This window comes from Peromyscus eremicus, chromosome 3, assembly GCF_949786415.1.
Source record: "Peromyscus eremicus chromosome 3, PerEre_H2_v1, whole genome shotgun sequence".
In the NCBI taxonomy this organism is placed as follows: Eukaryota; Metazoa; Chordata; class Mammalia; order Rodentia; family Cricetidae; genus Peromyscus; species Peromyscus eremicus.
Window position 1 is genome coordinate 62865632 of NC_081418.1, and position 25376 is coordinate 62891007.

The following is a 25376-nucleotide window of genomic DNA, read 5'->3' on the forward strand; positions in this document are numbered from 1 at the left end:
TCCTTCATGTATTTGGGGTTTCTGTAGTGATTAGACAGTACTGTTGGTTGATGGTCATTCCACCAGTGCACGCAGCTTAGCCTTTGATCCAGGATATCTGCCTCTGGGTTCTGAACAAGAGCTTACCGTCAGTTGTGGAAGTTAACTTGCATTTGTTTGTGGTGGGCCATTTGACATACTGTCAGCAGATGTGGGTCTTGTCATGGATTGAAAGGAACTGGGAGGTGATAGGTCGCTGTGAGAGTAAAATGTAGCTGCCATCGCCTTTTCCTCTATTAGTAACTGACATTACTTTCTCTTTCAGGACAAAACATAATATTGCTAACAGTTCCTGTCTATAAGTCTTCTTTTTAGTCCTATACTTTTATTCTCATTGTTTGAGCAGGTCATTGGGCTGCTTTGAACCTGTCTTCCTTACCCTGCCTCTTTATATCTTAATATGACTTGGATGAAAGCATTAAGGGGATTTCTAGGTAGAGGAGAGGCATGTGTGACTAGGCTTCCTTGTTAGGGTAATGGCAGCAACTCAGTCCTTCCTGATTCAGCCACCTCTATCTCTTGATGTATGGGTTCTTTCCCAGCCATGTCTAGGGAAAAGTAACTGAGACTCTTCTTGTCCAGAAAGCTTTTCATAAGATTGAAACATGGTATTAGGGTCTCCTGTTCATTTTAAACTTAGATGAAGTAGAAACAGTGTGCAATTGATACATTTGAGTCCTTGTTTTGTTGTTGTTTTGGCCTAAAGTTCTGTTAAAAATGTTGGTCCGTACACTGAAAAATCACTGGGTTTGACTTTTATATGAAAGCTGTGTCTTTATGAAACCGAGTCCTAAACATCAGGGCATCTAGCAACATTTGTGTTTGCCAGAGTAAGGGATCTACCTCTCAGAAGAGAAGGCAGTTTTGATGACAGTGATCCTTCATGTTTTGACTCACTAATAAACTTGTGTTTCTTTTTCTGACAGAATTCAGCATCTCAGAGTATAAGCAAACGGCCCATGCAGCAGATGCAACCCACTGCTCCCAGAAACAGTAATCTTCGTGAGCTCCCCATAGCACCTTCACATGTATTGGAAATGAGTGGTAATCGTTGCTCCTCCACACCTGCAGCTCAGGTGAAGCCCATTGTCAACACATCCCCACCCTGCAGGGCTGTGGTGGCTTCTAGGAGCTCACAGGGGAAAACTGATGCAAAAGTCAAGCCGCTTAGCCCTGGGGCTCAACCTAAGGAAGACACAAAAGCAGAGCCAGAGGTAGGACCTCTTTCCTGGGACGTGTTTGTTCTGGAATAGGGAGTCTGACTGTCATTATGTTCTGCTTAATTCAGTCATCCAGAAACTCTGCCCACTTATTCCTCCCAAGTAGATTCTTCTTTTAGCCTAGACATGTTCATAAAAGATACTCTTACTGCTGGGGGATGTAGCTCTGTGGCAGAGCACCTTAAGCAGCTTATATTTTCATTCCCTGGAGTATGCATGGGTACTCTTGACATTCTCACTGGTTTATGATATTAAACTTTTATATTTGTACAGTTATTCCTGTATTATATAGAATCAATGTATACCCAGGTTTAGCAGATATTTTCTTTAAAGGACCCCAAATTTTAAAAATGTTCCAGACCAGCATAATCACTTACCCCTGCCATTGTGGCTCAAGGCAGTTTGTAAATAATAGTTCTTATAGGAACAGGTATGTTCTATACCAGTAAACCTTACTCACAAAACTAGGTGGTTCTGTGGCCTTACTTATATTTGGTAATTTAAAATAGGTGTAGAATAATAATCATGGATCAATATTTTACGTGGTTTTCAATTTTGAGGTCCTTGGCCTCTCACAAGTCTCAACTTTCTTACCTGTAAAATGAGGATGAAATAAGATAGGGTATATCTGGGAGCTGGGCACAGACAAGTACAGAGAGTTACGTGAGCACCAGTAAAATCCATGCTGAATGTAACAAAGCCCTTGACCAGTTAGCTGATTATTATAGTGTTCAGTGTAATGATAGCCTGGAGCATTTCCTTAAGTAAGAATTTAAGGAATTCATTCTTTCTTTCTAAAAACCAGTTATACTATTTTAATCTTTTAATTAGGATTTCATCATTCAGGTTTTCTTCTGATAAATGATTGTGATGGTTTTAATTGTATCGCATCAAAATTATGAAGTCAGACTGTTGGATGTCATTTAATAAACTCATTAAAAGGGTGATTGTGGATTTCATAATCAGTGTATGAAAGGAAACTGTGGAGCTACAGACTGGAATGGAGTGGTTTATAAAGAGTTCTTTGTGAGCTGGGTCTTGGATTGTACTCTTGTAATCTTAGCTACTCTAAGGGCTGAGGCAGGGAAGTTGCTAGTTCAAGGCCAGTCTGGGCAACTTAGATCCTTCTCAAACTTATAAAAAGTAATAAAGAGATATATAATTTCAGTGGTAGAGCATTTGCCCAGCATTCTCAAGGCCCTGTGTTCAATCTTGGCGTGCGCGCGCGCGCACTCTCACACACACACACACACACACACACACACACACACACACACACACACACCCCAAATGATAAAAAAGGTTCTTTGTCAAAAATTTGATAGTACCTTTGGTTTATATAGCTAGCTTAGAACTTGTATATATGTTCAGTCTAGTTCACACGCAAATTTCTTACATAATAATAGTGACTAAATAACACAAGGAGAGGAACAATCAGCTATGTTTATTCGTTTCATTTTAGACTTACCATGAATTCTTCTGTAAATTTACCACATGCAGAAAAATTTTGAAAGTAAAATAGAAAGTTGACAGGTTGCAGTGGTATAGGTTGAATGTCTTAATTTGTTTTAGTTTAGTTTTTTGTATACAGTAAGTCTAACCAGGCTTATATTTTCTCCTTTTAGAGAAATACATTTATTTTTCTTAGCTAAAGGTGGCTAAATGATTTGGATTCATTTAGTTGGTATTGGTTCAGAGAGGAATAAATCTAAAGTATTTTTATCTATATCTTTGAACCTACTTTAACCCTTTCTTGACTGGTTGGGAAACAAATGCTGACGAATTACACCTGTGTTAGGAAATGGTGCATCTGGATCTTGCTACTGCATTCTTTGCTGTTGAATTGCAGGGTTTCTTACTCAGGCCTGCTGAGTAAGAGTCTCTCACTCACCTACCTTTAGTTTTTATTTGAAATATACCCAAGACTTTGACCTTAGACAAGAAGGAGGTCAGCCCATGCCAAGAAGTCCATGGGGTGGGTACCCACTCAACTCTCCAGCTCTGTGCTTGTCTTACATTTCTAATTCTTGAGATTTATGCAAGATAGGCAAGATTTGTAATTAGTTGAATTCCAGATAGATTGAATCTTATTCTTCTGTAAAGACTATGGATAGGTGATTTTAAAGAACATTATTTTTAAGTTATAAGCTTTCTTCATTGGATTCTTTAGTAAAAAATTTACTGGACTTTTGAAAGGAATTCTCTGTATAGACTTTTAGTGTAGTTTGGGTCTGGGATATTCAGGGCATCCACTGACCATTAATATTCCAATACTGCGATTGGCAGCATTTTGATTCTGAGGAGGGTGTGGGAGTTCAAGGTCAGAAAGATTGACTTGTGCTGTTCATTATAACCAATTATTCTGTGACAAATGAGTTTGAGATCAGGCTGAAAATTCTGTACGAAAAATCAATAGTTGTAATCAGGGCCTTTCAGGTCATTTACACCCCACCTTTTGTTGGTATGTCAGGGAAGAGCCAGATAAAAACCCCTCTGACAGCAGGGACTCGTGGCTGTTGCCATTCCCATTCGAAATATATTTTGATATCTTAAATGAATAGTTTAATTGGTTTCAAACTTGTAAATGAGTGGAAATTTACATTATTTCATTTTTAATATTCTGATAAGATTTTTTTCCAAATTAGGTTTAGCTGTATAATTTTCCTCCCTCCCTAGAGGAAAGAGTTACACTTCTTGTTAAGCAGATTTTCAAATGCCTTCTTTCAAATACTGAATTGAAAGGTTTAGGGGAAATTGCTTGTTCAAAGTGGCCACCCTGCACTGTAAAGTGAAGTGAACTGTGTTTCCATTTTAGTTCCCTGATGAAGATGAAGAGACAAGGTTATATCGACTAAAGATAGAGGAGCAGAAGCGTCTGAGAGAAGAAATCCTCAAGCAGAAGGAGTTACGAAGGCAACAGCAGGCTGGTGCCAGGAAGAAGGAGTTACTGGAAAGACTTGCACAGCAGCAGCAGCAGCAGCAGCAGCAGCAACAGCAGCAGCAGCAACAGCAACAACAGCAACAGCAGCAGCAACAGCAGATCTATGGCCCACAGACCCCTGTGGAGCAAGAGGAGCTGGCAGCTACACCATCGCCCACAAATGGTAACCCACTGTTGCCCTTTCCAGGGGCACAGTGCCGGCAGAATGTGAAAACCAGACTTCTTGTTAAAAACCAAGATGTTACCATTGCTAATGTTCAACCCAAGGCAGTAAACTTTGTCCCGCCTGGTGCTAACATGCAGCATCAAGGGCAGCATGTGAGACCGCTGAAGCATCTGAGACAGCTGCCACACAAAGTCCTCCAGGTCAAGCCTATGGACATAGAGGAGCCCCCCAACTCCCCACAGGCAGCTAGAGTGACGTCCCTCCAGGGCCGACCTCAGGACACCAAGCCAGGGGTGAAGAGGACTGTCATGCACAGGGCCAACAGTGGAGGTGGTGGAGATGGGCCTCATGTCAGCTCCAAGGTCAGGGTGATTAAGTTGTCTGGAGGGGTAAGTTGATACATTTTATACATTCTTTGTAAATTTGTCTGCCTTAGAGGGTTTTAGTTTCCACAAAAGAATTGAACCTGGCCTCTGATAGAGTCATGTAGATTAGCCAAACCTTAAGGTTGGTAAGAGAATTGCTATTCAAAATCTGCTTCTGTCTGGACCTGTATTGTCTCAGCTATCTTGAGTCTAGTGATTGACCATGGTGACATCCTGCAGCTATACCTTTCTCAGTTTTTAGCTTCTTTTGTAAATAACAGTGTAATCAATTTCTCATAATCCAACAAACATGAACTTCAAGTTTGTCGTAGAAGTAAACTTTCTTATACACATGATCATTGTTTATAGCTGTGGAGTCAGTAAGCATGTGTGGTCAGGGGAATGGACCCACTTTCAAGCAGCATGGACTGTTGAACCTGTTCTCAAGACCCTTTTCTCTGTTGTGTTTTAAAGAGAAGTTCTACTTTGAAAACATGTCATCTTACGATGTTATTTTAAAAGTGGAGCACTCCTTTATGATGATTTTCAGTGAGACACAGGAAGTGCAGTTTACACTGTAGTAAGGATAAGTTCAGCACTCTAGAATAGCAAGTTCTTGCACTCAGTCTTCATGAAGAGGTGCTGGATAATTGCTTTCTTCTAGTTGTATGAGTTTTGTTACAGTGCGTAATTCATATCTGTTGCCTTAATTACAGTGAATGCTAAAGCAAATGCCGTTGTCCATATGTTTGCTGTGCTCTGTGGCAGTGATACCTGTTATATATATTTACATTGTAAATTGGGGAAATGGGAACCCTGTGAGCAGGAACTTGTAGAGTAAACTAACTATAATGGTTGACTAAAGACACAAAATGTGTATACCAGAAAGGAAAAAATCTCAAACTTCACCCGTAGAGGAAAGCAGTGCCCTGAGGAATGTGAAGTGCCATGTGGTTTACTTGTCAGTTAGCTGAGTGCTTGGAGACAGAAAACAGAATTTCTTCCATGTGGTAGAAGGATACTTCTATAGAATAATATCGAGTAAAATTACATATGTAGAATACTCAGTGAGCATCTATAATTCTATTTTATCCGATTGTTTTCCACGTGTTTTTCTGATTCAGATGCTGATCAGCAGATGAGCTGTCACATTTAACATACAAAGCTGCTGTGTTCAGTGGCACAGTAAATGCTTATGTGTTTGTACAATGGCTTCTTAGCTTTGGGCCTTATTTAATACTTGAGGTGTTAGTCTGTCTCATTGAGTTAAAAGCTCAAGATAAGATGGCTACTGGTGGAAATAGAACTTTCCCCACTGGTGGGAAGAGCTGTGTAGACCCTCTGCACCTTGAAGGTTGACAGTAGAGGTTAAGTATCTACCCACAAAGAGCAGCATTTAAACTAGAAAATGTACTTCTTTTCAAAGAAAAACTGTATTTACTTAAAATTATCTGTCTGCTCAGATGTAAAAAACAAAAAAAAAACCCAAATCATATTTAATATGAAATTTGATGTATGATCTTACTCTAATCATGCTGCCTAATTTTACAACAAATAGAAAAAACGGTCTTTGGAAATGTCCACTTTCTAGCCACCAGTCAAGTGCTTTGGAACAGGTTCTAACCTGTCTTTTTGACTCTTAAGTACTAACAAACATTTCTAACAGTGTAGATGGAGTTTTCCTGTCCTGACTGCCGTTTCCAAATAACTGACTCAGGCTGAATATGAATTATAAATGCTTGGCAGGTTGCTCAGGCTTGTTACTAGCTAACTCTTGTGTTTTTGTTTTTTTCCCCCCCGAGACAGGGTTTCTCTGTGTAGCTTTGGAGCCTGTCCTGGATCTCACTTTGTAGACCAGGCTGTCCTCGAACTCACAGAGATTCACCTGGCTCTGCCTCCCGAGTGCTGGGATTAAAGGCTTATGCCACCACCGCCTGGCATACTAGCTGACTCTTACACTTAAATTAATCCATATTTCTTATCTATGCTTTGCCGTGTGGCTTGGTACCTTTTCTCAGTACGGCATGCCCATCTTGTTCTCTCTGCCTCTGCTGGGGACTCCTGACTCCACCCTTCTTCATCCCAGCATCCTTAGTTTGATTGCCCTGCCTATACTTCCTGTCTGGCTATCGGCCAATCAGCTTTTTATTAAACCAGTCCAAGTGACAAATATTCACACAGTGTACAGAAGGAGTATTCCACAGCACAACAGATCTTCTAATTCTATGTTGTCTAACCTGATGAATCTCTGATGGGGTTCGCTTTTATCTTGGGTAAATAGTATTTTCCTAATGCCATGAGCATGCGCGCGCGCGCGCACACACACACACACACACACACACACACACACACACAGTGGCTAGGAACTATTTTTAAGAGAACACATAATTGTGAGTTAGTTGGAAAAATGTGCCTAATTAGGATAGTGCAAAAAGTAAGCAGCCACGTTTCCCAGCATCAAGTGCCGTCAGATTTATTTGACTTTTATCATTGTCCTTAGTTGCTACTAGGTATCAGTCACAGTTGTCCTCTTTTCTACACTGGCATTATCCTATGGCTCAAGCCTATGCTTGTGCTCTGCTGCTAAGAATCTTGTTACAAGTCTGCACAGAGCCAGGCAGTTGGGCTACCTGGGAATATGGGGAGGACAAGCTTGTGATATGGCATCTGTTGTAGTTTGGGTTTCTATTGCCGTGAAGAGACACCATGACCATGGTAACACCTATAAAGGGAAACATTTAATTGTGGTGGCTCGCTTACTGCTCAGGTTTATTCCATTATCCTCATGGTGGGAAGCAAGGCAGAATTCAGGCAGACTGGTGCTAGAAAAGGAGCTGAGAGTTCTTACATCTTGACTCACAGGCATCAGGAAGTAGTCTGAAACACAGGGTGTGGCTTGAGCATATATGAGACCTCAAATCCTGCCCCCACAGTAAAACACTTCCTCCAACAAGGCCATACCTTCTCCAACAAAGCCACACCTGATAGCATCACTTCCTTTGGGGTCCATTTTCTTTCAAGCCACCACAGCATCTGTGTGGAATGTTAGCTGTATGTTTTAGTTTTCCAGTTCACTGTTTGAATTATGACATTTCATTGTTGGTTGAATTCCATTTTGATAGGAGCTATGACTTCTAATAGGGTAAAAGTATAATATATAACTTAAAGTTTCTTTAGAAGACCCTAAGTATATTCCTTTTTGATTCCTTTTTTGTTGTTGTTGTTGTTTAAGATACTTTCTTACTGTTTCCCAGGGTAGCCTCAAACTTGTTATTCTTTTGCCTCTGCCTCCTTCATTCTTGGATTGCAGACATGCACCACTTATCCCATTGGAAAGATTTATCTATATCTATACATACATACTATATATGTGTATATATATTTCATGGTTTGAGATTAATATAATTATATAATTTCCCCCTTCCATTTGCTCCTTCCAAACTCTCCCTTGTAGTACCCCCAACTTGCTGTCTTTCAAATTTATGGCCTCTTTTTCTTTAGTTCAGTATTTCTCAACCTTCCTAGCCCTTTAGTGCATTTCCTAATGTTGTGGTATCGTGCCCCCCCCCATTGTTTTTGTTGCTACTTCATAACCATAATTTTGCTACTGTTATGGATCATAATGTCTCTGTGTTTTCTTTTAGTCTTAGGCGACTCCTATGAAAAGGTCTTTTGGCCTCCCACCAAGGAGTCGGGACACACAGGTTGAGAACCACTGCTTTAGTTTTTGTGTATATTCTTAAATAAATAACTGCAATCTGCTCAGCCTGTATAATGTTACTTGTATTTTTTAGGGTTGACCATTGGAGAAAGTTTTATTATAGGGCAGAAGTAAGCACAGGCTTCCTTCAAGCTACTTCCTTTACTACTGTCTAACCCAGAATTTACATGACTAAATCTAAGGTGTCCAGTAGTCTCTTCCTTCTGGTGGTCATTCTCTAGCCAGGATATGGGCTCCCTGACTAGCCTGGCTCAAGAACTTGTCTCTGTGCTTGGCTATAGCCAGCTGTTTTTGTACCTCATACCACCTGGGAATGTCTCAACTTCCTTGGGCTTCTGTGAGTAACTTATCACCTATGAGGCTACTGTGAATCACAGTAGGTGTCTGATGTCTTCCATAACTCATTTAAAAATCAAATCATTGATCTTCACATGTTTTATTTTGTCTTTTGAGACAGTCTCGTGTATCCCTGAACTTGCTATGTAGTTTGAATTCCTGATGTTCTTGCCTGTACCACCAGATGTTAGAATTAAAGGGTGATGCCACCATACCTGGCTTTCTTAGGATTTCTTTTTAAAAAATGGATTTTGTGAAAGATGGAGAGCCCGCGTCTAAGACAGTAGGTTTTAGGCTTGGCTTTTCTTTAGTTGTGTTGCTTTTAAGGCCTGTTTTCATTCATCTTAAGGTAATTTCTAGTTGTTATAGTGGTCGTATAAATTGGAACTATTTGGGTCCTCTTTATTAAAACTATTACATTGTGGTAACAGGAAACAATCCTAAAGATTTCATAAGAATGATTTCTTGATACTATTTCTTGTGTAGTTGTGATGTCTGGATCACTGTTCAGTTATTTCTGGAAGAAGATGGTGCATTTTGTACAGGACTTGTCGTTGGCATTGTATCTGGCATTGGCTGCTCTGAAACTCATTTTCATAGCACACAGAGCTTGACGCTCTCCTTCTTCGGGGTCACAGGCTAACTTTCTTGTGTGGCCATGTGACACATCAAAGCTTTCCAGCGTTGGGTGCAGAAAACCCATGTTTGGATAGTTGTCTATTTTGGCTGCTTCTGGGACACTAAACAATCTTTTTTTCCCCTCTGAATCTCAATTTTCTACCTGTAAATGGGCTTAATCCAGTTGCTGGGAGGAGTTCTAGATGAAAACTGCTGGCAGATGGAGGTGTTCTTGAGGCCCTGAAGAGGTCTGTGCTTCCTGCTGGCATTTGCAATGGCTACTGTTTGTCCAGGGTGAGCATGTGCCATAGCTCATGAGACAGGCAGAGTTGCATTCTCATTTCACAGGGAAGCAAACTGAGTCTCAGGGATGTCATGTGACCCACCTGGTGCCATACAACAAAGCAGTAGGCCCAGACATCTAGCCGGGTTTAATTCTGAGTCTTGGCCTATTTAATAATACAAGCTAAGGTAGAAGATATAAAAAGTTTATTTACTGTGAACTACTGGAGTCATCAATCATTCTCTCTGATTAACCACAGAAACAAATAATTAAAACAAGTATGTGCCTAGGAAAAAGTCCTGCAGCCTCATCTGGCTCATGGGAGATAGCATCCAGTTCACCTCTGAGTGACCTTGGTGACTTGGGTTGATTGAGCTCCTTTGCCAAGCGGTAAAATGAGGGCATGGTCTCCTTTCGGGATCTTGGAAGAGAATGAAGTGTGTTCCTTAGGACATGGTCATTGCTTAGGAAACGTCACAACACCGTACTTTGGTTGAAGGAAGAAAGAACAGTTTAGTGTCAAGAAGCAGGCAGATTTTATCCTGACCCACGTTATAAAAATTTTAGAAATTTGGCAGCAAATGAGGTAAACAGTTGTTGGTTCTGTGGGCACACAGAGGCATGGGAGAAATGCAGGACCCCCAGCAGGAAAGCCAGCTGTTCGGCTGTGGCTCTTTTGTATTTATGTTTAAAGGATGTCAGAAACTGCTTTTGGAAGGTCCCAGTTTATCTGTGGACACTTGCTTTGGAAATTTGGGTGAATTTGTCCATCTCTTTCCTCAATCCTTGTTGTCATCACTAGGCCTCCTTTAGAGAGGCAGTGCATGGGTCCCTCTCTCTGTGGGCCATTGGATGAACTTTGTTTTGTTACATCTTCCATGAAAGAGAAGTTCTGAGGCCTTGCCCCTTTACCACATCCACCAAGTACTTACATCATACTGCATTTGCTCCTGCACCCCACCCTGTCTCTCTGTGTTTCAATGTCCGTTCATCATCAATCACTTTCTCTTCCTCAGATGGTTTAGGAGAAAGTTGGAGGCCCAGTGTGTTGACTTAGGCCAGAGACACTAGAGACTGCAGCTGTGTGCTGTAGTACATCAGCCTGACCTGGGTTCTCACCCAGAGTCATGCATTTGGTTTCTGGTCTCCTTTTAGTCTGAAGCAGTCCCTTGACCCTTGTGTTCCTTGTCCTTGACATTTAAAGAGCAAAGCCAGTGATTTTGTGGCCTGTGCTGTAATTTACATTTATCTTTTGCTTCCTCCTTATAAGCTTCAGGTTGTATTTGGCAGGCTGCCCACAGAATGTAACCTGTCCTTGGTGGGACTGTAGAAGACTTGTGCTATATTGCTGAGCTTAGCTTTGATGACTTGGATGAGATGATGTTTACCAAGTCTTTCCTTCAGCTGGCCTCCCCCACTGTGTCTGTAAGTTACAGTTGGGAAGGAGCTCTGTGTAAGTGCTCCATTTCTCACACTTGCTGCTCCCCACCAGCCAGCATTGATGTGGCCAATTCCAGCAGCATTGTGTGTCTCTCAGCTGTCATAGTCTCACAGTGGTTGCTTTGTCTTTACCTTCATTTACTTGTTCATTTACCCCAGTTTAGGGGTGTGGCATTTTGATTTTTCAATGAACTGTTAATGGGTAAAGATAATGCTAGCAATCCGCAGAGTCTGCTTAAAGGGCAGAGGAATTCATTAGAGAAAGAAAACTCACTATACAGAACAGAGGAATTATTTCAGGGTCCTGGAAGGCTGACGCACAGTCCCATGCTGTTCTTTCTCCTGGTCTGTCTCCAGCATGCAAAACCATGCGGGAGCAAAGAGCACGCCATAAGTGCATCCCAAGTCTTAAGGGTCCCCAGCGGACACACCCCAGGGGCATGTACTTCAAGGTCATAGGCAGGTATAACAGTTACCTGCTACCTCACTAGAGGCGGTGCTTCCAGGTCATAGCTAGAACAGCTACTCACTATAAACTGTCACTACTGTTACTTACTTTGATGCTAGGTCTGGCCCTGATTCGCCAGAGAGTGCCTCTTCTTGCAGACTTCTGTGTCCATTGAGAACTCTCCATTGTTTTTTAAATGTATGCTTCCTGTACTCAAGCTTGTTTGATGTGTCTTGGCCTATTTCTGTGTGATTCTGGGGTGGGTCCTATCTTTATAAGGCTTCAGCTCCTTGGAGCACAAGTGTCAGAGGCTGCTGTGATCATCAGCTTCCCATTGCTGTGATAAGGTGAGGTAATTGGTTTGAAAGAGGAAAATGTTTACATTGTCTCACCAGGTCAGAGGTTTTTGTCCACAGTTTCTAAGCTTCACCTCTTCAAGGTTATTTGACACAGTACATCATGGCAGAAAAGGCCTGCTTGTCTCCTAGCAGCTGGACAGAGAAAGGAGCAGAGGTCCCTAAAATCTCTTGGACTGTTGCATTGACTTTTCCTGGGGAGGCATGAAAAAATATTTGTTGCATGGACCCCAGTGGCAGACCAAAGTAGCTTTCCACCAGAGTCCAGCTTGGTGAACCAGTGAATTTACAGAGCACAGAGGAAGGATAACTTACAAGGATGTGAGTGACCCCCCAAACGGTTATATCACTGCTAAGTCCCACTCCATCATAGACAGTGACCTTATGGAACTCTAGCATCTAGCTAGAGTTTTGTATCTCTAGCATCTCCCAAAATCACTTGCAGCTTCAGGAGAGCAGGAAGGATTCATGACAAGAATTCTAGATGAGCCTCTTGTCACTCTCTCCTCCATTACCATTGTGTTTACCTGGCTACCACTGTGTCGTTTTGCTGTTAGTGGCCCTAACTACTGGGCCACAGTATTCTCTACTCCTAAGATAGCTTCATATTATACTTGGAAGGAAAAGTGCTATATAACTGGGGCACTTTCCAATGACCTGTCACCTTACAGGAACACCACAGATTGGGAACTAAGCATTCCTTTAACCATGGCCTTTGGAGGACATGTAAGATTGTAGTCTTCAGTGGTTAGTATATCATTGCCCTTAATACATATCTGGGCCTTCCTCTGGGAGCTGCAAAGAGAACAGTCATCAAGGCACTGCTGCACCTGATAGGTTTTACTAAGGGTGCATATTTCTTGAAAGATTATTGGCAGGCAATATATAGATATGCATGTTTTGTTTATTACGTTTTGTTATAGTTATTTGGTAGTCAAAAGAGAAATTGAATATATTCAAGGGTTTTTATTTATTTGGTTTTTCGAGACAGGGTTTTTCTGTGTAGCCCTGGCTGTCCTGGAACTCACTCTGTAAACCAGGCTGGGCTGGAATTCAGAGATCTGCCTGCCTCTGTCTCCCAAGTGTTGGGATTAAAGGCACACACCACCATCGTCTAGCATATTTAAAGTGAGTCCCTTCTGTACCTCAGGGGGCTGGCCAAGACATGCTCTTGTGGTACTAGCCAGGACACTTGATGGGAGGGAGGCTATCTGGGGCTTGCCTTTCATGGCAAGGTCTCTGAATTTTGGTGTTCGTGTGTATTGGTGAGGCCTCTGGCTTCCCCAGTTACTCAGGGAGGATGGACATGGTATTGGTGTCAGCAGTTAGGTCTGATCAGAGTCTGCAGAGCAGCTGTAGTCTCAGTTGTTACCACAGATGTGACATGAACTAGGGCACTAGACATTAGTGGTATTTGAGCTTCATACAGAAGCAGGCCTGCCTTTGTGAAGCTTTACTGTGGACTGAGTACTCTGGACTCCGTGTATAATATCAGGAACAACAGAAGTGAAGTGGGATAGTACCATAGCAGGGAAACCTGAAGCAATGGCTTCTGAGTGGAGAAGAAAGCAGTGTAAAGGTATGTGTGTGGGGAGGGGGCAGTATGTGTAACAGTGGCAGTTCCTAGCTGAAGGAAGGGCCTTCACTGGGTTGAGTTTGGAGATGGGCCATGCATAGGCTCTTCGGGTCTTAATTCTTAGAGCAGCGGGAGCCACTTGAAAGTTCTGGTGAGCGGATATTCTCACTTTGTTTTGCTGGTTTAAGGAAAAAAAAAAAACTAGAAAACTATGAAACTGGCAGTTTCTCAATCATTCATTCATTATCTATTCATTTATTTTTTACAGATTTAGAGTTGAGTTCTGTCTTAAAGTTAATACACAGAAGGATATAAGACATAATTAATCATCTGAGTGTTAGGGTTGAGATAAACAGAGACATTCGTTTTATCCCTCGAATCTTCTGTCACTTTGGGAAGTACCAGTCTGACAGAAAGTTGAACACATATCCTTAGTCACAGGCTCATGTCGAATTTGCCACATCCCCTTCTTGTTCTCTGGAGGTGCCATGTCTCAACCCTCTGACTCCATTGCTCAGAACTTCTGCTGTTCTGGGACCCTGCCAATGCTTCTGCATGTGCTCTGTCCTGTCTGCTACCCAGAGCTTCCCATGCCTTAGAGCTCTAGCTCCAGTTGCTGGTCCCTCCTCCTCCTTGAGCGGCTTTCTGCATTCTGTTCCATGTTTGTCCCTAGAACCTAGGACAGTTTCAAGGGTGTCTTAGGGTTTCTGTCACTGCAACGAAACATGACCAAAAAGCACATCGGGGAGGAAGAGGTTTATTTGGCTTACACTTGCTGTTCATCACTGAAGGAAGTCAGGACAGGAACTCAAACAGGGCAGGATCCCAGAGACAGGAGCTGATGCAGAGGCCATGGAGGGGAGCTGCTTACTGCATTGCTTCCCATGCTTGCTCAGCCCATGTTTTTATAGAACCCAGGACCAGCAGCCCAGGGGTGGCACCACCCACCATGGGCTGGGCCCTCCCCTATTGATCACTAAATGAGAAAATGCCTTACCGCTGGATCTCAAGGGGGCATTTCCTCAACTGAGACTCTTCTCTGAGGACTCTAGCTTGTGTCAGGTTGACACACAAAACCAGTTAATATTGAGAGTATTATGAATACTTAAGAAACTTAAATATGAAGCTGAAGACATCTGCATAGTTGAGTTTCTTGTTTCACAACAGAAGTGGAGTGGATGTAGTACCTCTCTGGAGTGTCTGAGAATGAGCAGGGCAGTTGTTCCCTAGCCTTGTTGGTAATACCAGGAAGTGAGCAAAACAGGAGCAGCCCCAGGATAACATTGATCTTTACTAATTCTTTCCCCTACCTTCTGCTTTTTCCCCCAAATCCCTTTTTCATTTGGTTTGCAGAATAGGATTGTGTTGTAAGGTTTATTTGCTGCTTTTGAACTTTAAAAATGCTCACAATTATTTATTCTGGTGATAAGGTGTGCTACTGTTTATGTGTGAAGGTCAGAAGACTTGTGGGAGTTGGCTCTTTCCATCTTGTGGTTCCCAGGCATAGAATTTAGGTAGTCAGGCTTGGCATCAAACACTCCTACCCACTGAACCATCTTGTCGGCCTGCTGTTTTGAACTTTGAAGTGGTAGGTCTGTCACACTTGCTAGTTTGACATTGTTATTCAGTGGACACAGCTCTGCCCTACCTGGTTCTGGAAGAAGCTACCTTTGTAGGGCAGTGTGGTTGTGCATAGGTCGCTCAGGTGGAGGGAGGTACAGGTCCAGTCCAGGTAGAACTGACCGAGACAGTGGTCTTTGCAGGTCTAAAGGACAGGACCATGGATAGAGTTCCGGGGAGATTGTTGTTGACGCGGGTGGGACAGCGGGTAACAGGTTTGTATTAGGAAGGCACCTGCAGGGACAGAGCTGCCTGGTGGAGGCCTCTGAAGCCTCACCTCTGAGTTGGAAGAGCCAGTTCACAGCTCCACTGCCTAGGAAGCTTCCGTATTGGAGAGGGCCCAGAGCCTGCCTTCTGGTACATTTCATCTTCACCTGGTAGATTTGTTCATCTGCCCTGGACCTTGTTGTTTTGTTTTGTTTTTTCCTTTAAAGACAAGCTAATTCTTCTCTTTAAAGATTTATTCGTACATAACTCGTCTCAGAATGGAAGATTATTACACAGGTCAGCACTTATAAATAACTGCCACATTCTCATATGGTAAAGTGGAACACATTCACATCCCTCATGAAGTGAAGCCCACTAGTTAGATCTGGCTACTCAAGTGGCTTTAGCCTTTTAGATTTGGTTTGTAGTTGCTCTCTGGACCCATTACCTGAAGTAATATTCCAGATTTCTGTCCCCAGTCTGCTTGCTTGCTGGTGTGTAAGCATGCCTGATGACAGAAAAGAACACTGCAAATATAAGGTGTTCTCACACCCCACACAGCACCCGGTACCAGGGTTAGGGCTGGCCTGTTTCTGGCTTGTCTGTCCTATAGTCCAGCAGTCTACAGAAAGAAAATAGAGTTCTATACATATTTGTACTTGGAAACTTCACCTAGCTTGCATATCATTTATTGTGCTGATCCTGAGCAAGCCTCCCAGAGATTGCTGGGATAGGCTTGTATTGTTGTCCTTAATAGAAACCTGTGCAGCAAGGGCTGTGGCTGCATCATCATCTACATTGCTGGTGACAGTGAAGTGTGGCCTTATCAGAAGGAGAATTCATAAGAGGCTGCCCTGGGACACCACGCCACTGTCCTTCTGTGTGTCCTGACAATGTTATCTGTCCTTTCAGTGCCGAGTATCAAATGTCTGTCAAGAGTACAGAAATTAATTTAATGTCACCTGAAGACATGCAATTAATCTTTTAGAGGTTTTCATAATACCTTTACAGAAAGAGTTGCCAGTTTGGCGGATTTGGATTTTGGGGTTTAGAAGAAGATAAGGAAAATTAATTTTTCATCAGGGTTAATACAAGCTAGCAGGGCCACAAAGGCTGAGGAAAATGATTGGGGAATTTGTCAAGTGTTGTCACTCCAGAATAATGCTGCTTAACGCCTGATAGGTATAATCAAGGGCTGAGGTTCTATGGAGAGGGATTAATCAATTTGCCTGCTAGTGAATGCAACTCAGCGATACCACTTCTTCATGGGCTTTAAAGAATGAAAATAAGATTTGATCTGTCAAATTGCAAGAAGCCCTGACAGTATCGGTGGGCATTTTTATCTGTACATTTAAACCATTTGTTATAAATAAATTTGTCCTGCTAATGTTGATGGCCACAAACCTCATTTTTTTTTTTTTTTTGGTAAGATTAAGCTGATAAAAAGTATTCCCTGGGCTTACTTAATTCAAATAGGTATTTTAAAAACCAAATGCTAGTCTAAAGAGACATTTTTATTGTATTCCTTAAAGGGCAATCATTTTAGAGCAATTCTACAGTATGTTTCTACATGGGGTTAAGATGGACACAACTTCTTCCTCCTCATCTGCTTTAGAGAAACTACTGTGCCAGAAGTTACAGCATGCCCCATGCTGCTTGGGGAGACTGCTCTTCCTGCAGGCCTGCTTTTACATGGGAATGTAATCTGCTAACCGCTCCAGGATACTGGTTTGCTTACATCTCAGCAACAGATTTCTAAGATGCCTAATTTGAAGCAGCAATATTTTAAACCTTGTGTAACTTCGGACTAATAATTACAGGTCTGTTTTCCGTGCTAGAACTGGGTGTATAGGTCACAGCAAGCTTATGGATATAGGGTTGATTTAGTTTGGCTTGACACTCACCATGTTTATGTGCATTACTGTGGATATAAAACTGTGTTCCTGGCAATGGCCTGTTAGCGTGCCTAGTGGCCATTTTCTAAAGTTAATCCAGAGTAAAAAACAAAAAAAAAAAACAAAAAACAAAAAAACTCCCTAGAATTAGCTTTTCATTGTACAAATATAGTATTTGTTCTCTCAATTGGGAAAAAAAATGTTTGTTTCTTTTCAAAAGGAAATAACTCGTTTGTTTATATTTAAGCCTTGAGTGCTTAGAATGAGTTTCATAAAAAGTTAAAGCACAGCATTATGGTAGCTTAATTAAAACAATCTAGTTGAGAGCAAACTATGTGATCTTAGCAGTGGGAAGACTGACACAGGAGGATCACCACAGGTTCCAGGCCAGCCTGAGCCACAAAAGGAGATGTCACAAGCAGTGAGGTGGAACTGCATGAGGCTTGGTCACCTCTGGGTGGTGCTTTGGTGGTGTGCATGTGTGGCCAAAGGCTTCTGTCCTATGTGCAAAACAAAGATTTTACTATCCAGCTTATGAGGAGGGTGAAAGAAAACTTGCCACAGACCCTGGCACGTTCCTGGTCACAGTCACAGGGTGAAGGATAGGTAGAAAGTGTGGAGTGGTGTGCAGTGTTCTTGATGGTTAAGACCCTGCCATGCCTCAAACTTAGGTGGTACTCACAGTTGGAGAGGGCACACACGTTTGTCCAGAATTAACCTTCCACTCAGTGGGAGCTTGTGGAAATGCTTGCAGACTCTTTATTAGGACCATGGTCCTCAGAAAGTCGGGCTGTTGCCCTCTGCCTTACAAGAGCCCTGAGAAGCTTTTGTCCGTAGGGTTAGCAGATGCGTCCAGGCAGGAAAGGCCTGTTCTAAGTGCTTCTATTTTTCAAAATATTTTAAAAGTGACTGGGTTATCTCCTTTTGTACATACTGAAGAATTTCCATGGTAAAATGTTTGAAATGACCTGCCTGCCCCCACTAGGGGGAAAGAGTAGACTGTTGTAAGGCCAGTGCCCCTCAGGCTGGGGTCTAGCTGTCCACAGCTAGATCATGTTATGGTACACTAGTTATTTAAGAGTTGAATTTTATGGTTGGCCATCATGTGAGATGCCTTTTCTGTCTTGCTAGAGTGAATCAGCTAACATCTTGATGAAAGTGTTTTTGGTTTGTTTGTTTTTTATGTGTATGTTTTTGAGGGATGTTCTTTAGTTGGTGTCTTTTCTTTTTGATATTGGTGGCTTTGTGGTCAGCTTGGAGAATGAGCCAGAACATGGGCCTCCCATCCCCCCTTTTACTTTAGCTCTATGGTAAAAATCCCCTGGGAGGAGTTTGGAGTCTTTCTTTGTGAGAAACGTCTCTTCATTAATTCTGTGTCCTTGCTCCTTAGAGCTCTAGTCAGTTTGGGTTTTGTATGATGGGCCCACTTCGTTGATTAATGTGATGACATAGTATTCATACATCCCTTTCACAGCTTCGGGAGTCCATTGTTATGGTCCCTCTTTGTTTTCTAATTTGGAGCATTTGTGCTCTGCCCATTCTTCTTGTTCAGGATGGTTAAAGGAGTGTGGTGTTTGTTCTCAGAATAGCCTGTGGGACTGATGGAAAAGAGGCTTCTCTGTCCCTACTCTTGAGTGTGGTCTTCATTGTCTCCTTCTTGCTTTGTTTGGAAGTGGGGCTGGTTCCTCTTAAGATCTCAACTTGGTGTTAGGTCTTTTCCCCTCCTTTTTGCTATAACTAGCATTTAAATCCCTACGTTTTGATGTATTATATATTTGCTTTAAATGTTTTCTCTTCTTTTTAATCATTAGTTCTTAATATGACTTTCTTAGTGCTAGACTGGTACTGCATAGCTTAGCCCAGCCCTTCAGGTCATATTTCTCCCCTAGCCTGAAGGCACCCTGGAAAGTGCCTGGACTCTCTGTGGCTCTTTCAGTCTTCAGACAGAGCTACAGCCCCAGAAACTTGTGGGTCCATGGGACGATCCAGTTCTGTACAGTGCATATACACTCAGTCCTGGCGAGCAGTATTCAGTCTCCTGTTTTTTCACTGTGTGTGCTGATATATTGTGTACCCTGTTGAACTTTGCCTGAAGTTCAGATAAAGGACTCCTCAGCCTGAAAAGCCTCAACCAAAAAGGCTTTAGTTCCTGTCTCCTCACGCCTTATATATCTTTCTCCACCCTCACTTCCTTCTTAGTGCTGGGATTAAAGGCATGTGACTTCCCAAGCACAGGCATGAGATTTCAAGTGCTGGGATTAAAGGCGTGTGACTCCTAAGTATTGGGATTAAAGGTGTGTGCTACCACTGCTCTGGCTCTGTTTCTCTCCTAGTGTGAGTCAATCTCATGTAGCCCAGGGTGGCTTTGAACTCACAGAGATCCAGACGAATCTCTGCCTTCCGAGTGCTAGGATTAAAGGTGCGTGCCACCACTGTCTGGCCTCTATGTTTATTCCAGTGACTTATTCTTGTCCTCTGATCGTCAGGTAAATTTTATTAGGGTGATATAAAAAATGTATCATCACAACTGTGTTGATTGCACTGCCCCGAAATGGTTGTTTAGCAAGTCTGTAAAGTTTTGGAGAGACAGCTGCAGTGGGTCAAAGCTCTGTCTCCTTGTAACAGTTTTAAGCCTATCTTTTCTTGGGTCATAGTTACATTGGTTGCGATAACTAGTGGCATAACTAACCCATTCTCCAGAACCACATTAATCACTTCTGAGGGTGCAGCCCCTCTAACCAAAACACCTCTAAGGGCTTCATGGCCTTTCACAGGATTGCACTAACAGTTAAACTTCAGCATGGCTTCAGTGGGGATAAACTACAATCCAGCTACAGCAGAGTGGGAATTGGAGGTGCATATGAACACGTACCTCTTTGGAAATCATTTGCTAGGTCGTCACCCATTACTCTCAAGTTTGTGCAGCCTGTGTGGAAAGGTTACCAACCATCACCTGATGTATGCCTCTTCAGGTCAGAAGGAGTACAAGTTTAGTGCCACTTCTCAAGGCCCAGCGATCATTTCTACTAAGATTACATGATATAGCGGAGCAGGATTCTTCTTATCTGATCTTTTGGTTCCACTCACCAGTCATTCTTTGAAACACTGTGCTGAAAACTGCAGATTGCCCATAGGCCTCACCCACAGACTGTCTTTATGCTGCTGCTTGGTAGTACAGTAGACTCAGATGCCTGCTTGACGTGGGCATGCCTCATGGTCCTTGTGGTCAGGAGCAATTGAGATGGAGAACAGGAAGGACCAGAAAAAAGGTTATGGATGTTTCCAAAGCTCTTAGCCAAGCATATGTACTCCTTCTCTGGCATTCACTCACTGTGAAACCGTCCGGTGGTACATATCCTCAGATGGGGGAAGCTGCCTGGCTCCAGTTGACTCCTGCAACAGACGCCGGAGCCAGGCAGCTTCCCCATTTGTGGTGGGTTTGAGCAGCAACTGCAGAGTTTCATGACTACTGCTTGTGCACACTGTCAGTTTTCAACAGAAGTGTTCTTGACAATAAAAATGAAGTCGTTTTACAATTTAACCATACAAATTAAACAGTACTTGTGTTCATTGCAGCCCTTTAAATGATGTATTCATTAAAAGAAAATGTAATGATTTAAATTTCAAAAATACTATATTTAAAACCTTAACCACTGCCCAATGAGAAGTTTCCCTACTGGCTCCAGGAAAGAGGCAGATTTGGTATTATTTATGTCTGAAAGGTTCTGCCTCGAGGTCAGCACTGGCTGTGGGTGCCAGTGCTTGGCCAGAATGGTGGGCAGACACTGATCCGCCTGCTCCCTTGTTGATTTCAGCAGGGAGGAGAGAGTGATGGCTTTTCTCACTCAGAGAGCCAGCCCCAGCGGCTTCCCCAGCCTCCGGACATGAGACAGCAGTCTACTCGCAAGGTGACGCTGACCAAGGGGGGCCCTCAACAGCCCCAGCACCTGCCTGTGGGGCCCCACATGTACCCGGCTATTCCTCCAGGGATCAAAAGCATCCAAGGGATTCACCCAGCCAAGAAGGTACTGAGGTGGAAGGGCCCTGTCCCCTGTAGTTTCCTGGCCACTGATGGAGAGAAGTTGGCATTAGGTGGTTTTTCTGGTACTTGTTAATATTCGCATTAGTAAACGAGCCATTGTTTTCTTAGTCCTGGTGTAGAAAGCCTTTCCCTCTAGTCATTTACTCGGTGGTACAACTGGAGAGTGTGGCTGTCTTGGACCTCTGAACACCACTGCACTGCACAGGTAGCACTGGGACCCGTGTTCCTTCCCACTTGACACCAGGGCTGTCCCTAATGGAGAACTAGGACTCTGTTCTTCCTGTCAGTGACTACTCCTCAGCTCAAGGAATGGAGAGAGACAAAGCCCTGTGGAGGTGTGGAAGTGAATGAAGGTCGTCTCTCAGCCCAGCCTGCCAGGTGGGAGGGCCTGGAGCCCACAGGCTCCCTGTTGCTTCTCAAGGAAGCCAGTCTAGTCATGTTGTGGGCAGAGAAGTGACAGTGTACTATTCCTCAGCTTCTGGGGGAAAGGCAGCCTTCTGGATGAACAGACATGTGCTGTAGCAGTAGCACATGACTGAGGTGCAGGTGAGGCCAGGCAGAAGGAGACTGGTGCCTGTTCTTCAGAGGTGGGGTCTGCTCAGGCAGTGTTCCATTTACCTTGTGTGTGCTGTCTGTCTGAATGTCTATCTCTTCATGAGATAGGAGCCAATAGATGACTGCTGCTGCAGCAGGCAGATGGGCACACTTTAGTGATAAATACAGCAATAAAGTGGTTGGTCTCACAGACTGTTCGAGGCTGCATTTCCTTTCAGACCTCACCCCTGGCTGTATAAAGAACATAACTTTAGAAAATTACATGCAGGCGTGCTAGAAGTGCTTCACCCCCCCACCCCAACCCCCTTAGATCTCCTTCAAGAGGCCGATGGTATTTCTCACTTGTTAGAGCTGTTGTGAGGCTTTTATAAGACAGTTATGGTAAAACCTAGTATCTGGCTGAAATTTGCACTCGAGTGTTTATATTGTGACTTTCTGTAATGAAAGCGAAGACTGGTAGATTCACTTTTGACTTGTCTCTGGTGTGAATCCTGGAACTGCTGTCCCTTCACTTCCCCATAACTTGTCTCACAGCAGTAGTTAGTGGTGGCTTTTTGTAGATGAACCTCTAGTTGTGTTCCTCTAGGTTTCCATACGTGTGGTGCCCACGCATAGCCTAGGCATCAACTCTGGCTTTCTGCCTTTTCTTATGAGGTGGTAGGGTATGATGGATTGCTCCTTTTAACCAAACGCTGGGACAGAATTAGGGTAGGACATGGGGTGAGGTCCAGCGTACCTCTAATCAGACAGCTGCCTCTAGCTGACTCCGTTGGTGAGGTCCAGTGTGCTTCTCTTCCAATGTCTCTACACTCCTAGCTAGAAAACTGCAGACTTAGGCAGTCTCTCTTTAATTGTCTTACTAGTTGAAAATGCTGGAAATGACAACTATCTCTTCTTTTTTAAAGGCTCTTCATTGTAGTTCTGACACTTGGGTAGCTTTGAAAGATGGTGTTTTGGGGGTCCTTTTACTGACAAATTGGTGTGTGATTGTATAAAAGTTCTGGAGGTGATTGTCACACATGGCTATGAAGTCCTGTTTCAGAGGCTTGAGGAGGGTGAATATAAGCCTTGCCCATTTGAGTTGGATCTCGGAAGCTGTATATGACTCATTGTTAATGTTGGAGATTTAGCACTATGTACACCATGTGTTTACTGGCTTATGCCATGATGGAAGAAGTGTGTGTTTGGTGCAGTTAGAATGGGTTCTGATCCCTCCCTGTGCTAATTGCAGGCAGTGTCTGTATCCTTGCAGTGTTTGTATCATGAATAAAAATAACACCAGAATCCTTCCCAAATGATAGCTGCAGAACTCTGGGACTTCCATCTTAGCCCTATTCCACTTGCTCATGTTTCGCCAGTTAGCTATTAGGCCACCCTCTAATGTCTGATTAACACACAGAAGATTCTGTGGCTCACAGCATGTCCTCATGGGTCCTGGGCACATGCTTACTTTGTACTTTATTAGCTACTACAGGAAAAATCCACTCAGATATCAGAATGCATCTTCTTTGTCATTGCCAGGCCATCATGCATGGACGAGGCCGAGGAGTGGCAGGTCCCATGGGCCGGGGGCGCCTAATGCCAAATAAGCAGAACCTTCGAGTGGTGGAATGCAAGCCACAGCCCTGTGTGGTGTCTGTGGAAGGGCTGTCCTCATCCACCACTGATGCCCAGCTGAAGAGCCTGCTGATGTCTGTGGGGCCAATCCAGGTGGGTTACCTGAAGGTGGTGACGATGCCAGTGAGTCTTCTCTTGAGGTGGACATTGTGGGTTACACTGTATTGAGATGGTATTTGAGAAGAAAGGTGCTGATGCCTGCCTCAGACAGTTAAGATTCTCGTTCACAAAGTTTAAGAAGTAAATACTCTAGTAGAACGTATTATCCCTTGAAATCTGTCCTGAAGTTCACATGTGTACGCATACCTATATGTTTTGTATCGAATCACATTTTAGTTGTGATAATTTCTCAAAATTTCAAGTAGTTAGCCACCTTGTCTGGTTTTCTGAAGCTGTCTCACGTATTTGCAACTCTGGTGCTCATTTTCACAGTACAGATGCAGCAATAACTTGCACTTTGTCATCATGTCCTTTAAAGTGGCAGAGTCTAATGCCTAAGGTCTGAGCCTGTTACCAGTGACATGAAGGGTGGGGACGGACAGCATTCCATGGCTGCTGTAAGCAAGTTTGCCCTGCATTCTGCCCCTGCAGGTGGTCTTCAGAGTCAGGCATGGCCAGTGGAAAATGCAGGTTACCCAGAGACTGTTACAGTTCTGAGCAGAACAAAGGGCCTTCTTTTACTTTCGTTCTTGACTAAGGTGTTTCAGATCTCCATTTATAACTGGATGTAGTGGCTCAGGTCTTTAATTCCAGCATTGGAAGGCAGATGCAGAAGGACCCCTATGAGTTTGAGGCCAGCCTAGTCTACGTAGCAAGCTCTGGGCCAGCCAGGGTTATACAGCAAGAAAGATTCTGCCTCAAACAGACATGTCTATTTACTAGTAAGAGGTCTTAAAGTGAGTAGAAGAGAAAGCCTTCTAAAACTGAGCCTAGTGTTTAGGTATTTGAGTTTAATGATAGCCACCTTCATTATGAAATTCTTAGAGAGGCTGTAAAATTTAATTTAGTATTTATTATTGAGAGGTTAACCTCCAGACTTTGGCTCCCACTTTTGCCAGATGTTGATAACACTCTGTCTTTAAGAATAGATAGTTTAAGCTACTGTTATGGTGCACCCCTATAATCTCTGCACTAAGAAGCTCACACAGAAGGAGCACGAGTTTGAGGCCACCTGGGGTACATATTGAGGCTGTCTAAAAAGGAGATCGATGCTTTCTGAGTAGTTGATTGTAGTATGGGTTATTTGCAGGAACAGAATTAATAATAGAGGATTATAGATGCATTAACACGTAGTAACCAGAGAGTCAAAATAACTAATAGTTGAAAATTTTGGGTCACATAATGGCCCAATAGGCCAGATTCCAACACCAGAGCCTGGTCTACCGTTATGCACCATGGCATCGGGTGCCTGCTGAATGAATGCTCTTGTTTATAATGGGGTCTTGTGAGGATTCTCACTTTCCAGGATTTCTGCACTGAGAATGAGGGCAGCTGTAGCTCTTGCCATGTGCCCTGGCTTCAGCATAAGCAATCCCAGGTATTCTCTTGACTCGGAAGATCCCCAGCAGACATGTTGAGTGGGACTCACAGACTGCCGGGAGATAATTAGTTGAGACAATGTTACCTCTGTCTTACCTGTGTCATACACTGAATTTTGTACTTTGTGATTAATACAGACCTCTTCAGTGGCTTTCCTCTCCTTTTGCTACTTTTTTGTGTTCTGACAACAATAAGAATAATTGTGTTTTAAATAAAGTTTATTGTGGCCATCTAAAATCCCCAGCAGAAGAAATGTTGCTGTTGATAAATGGCATGTGTTGGAGAAGAAGATCTGAAAGCCAATGGAGAATTTCCCAGGTTATGCCAGTAACATGCCTATCCTTTAGATGAATTAGAAGATTCAGTGCTGTGTGTGCCATCCTGGGAGTCCC

The 25376-nt window shown here is 43.1% G+C and overlaps 1 protein-coding gene across 4 annotated transcripts in view; it reads left to right on the forward strand.

The window, feature by feature from the left end:
• The window catches only part of Rbm33 (RNA binding motif protein 33), a 109407-nt gene that overhangs the window by 75786 nt on the left and 8245 nt on the right, over positions 1–25376 (forward strand). For 2 of the 4 annotated variants that reach the window (XM_059257778.1, XM_059257780.1), the window contains 4 exons: positions 966–1253; positions 4075–4755; positions 21047–21256; positions 23350–23538. In XM_059257778.1, coding sequence (XP_059113761.1) covers positions 966–1253; positions 4075–4755; positions 21047–21256; positions 23350–23538 — 1368 coding nt within the window. The remainder of the gene's footprint in view (positions 1–965; positions 1254–4074; positions 4756–21046; positions 21257–23349; positions 23539–25376) is intronic. The other 2 variants (XM_059257779.1, XM_059257781.1) reach the window with 1 other exon arrangement.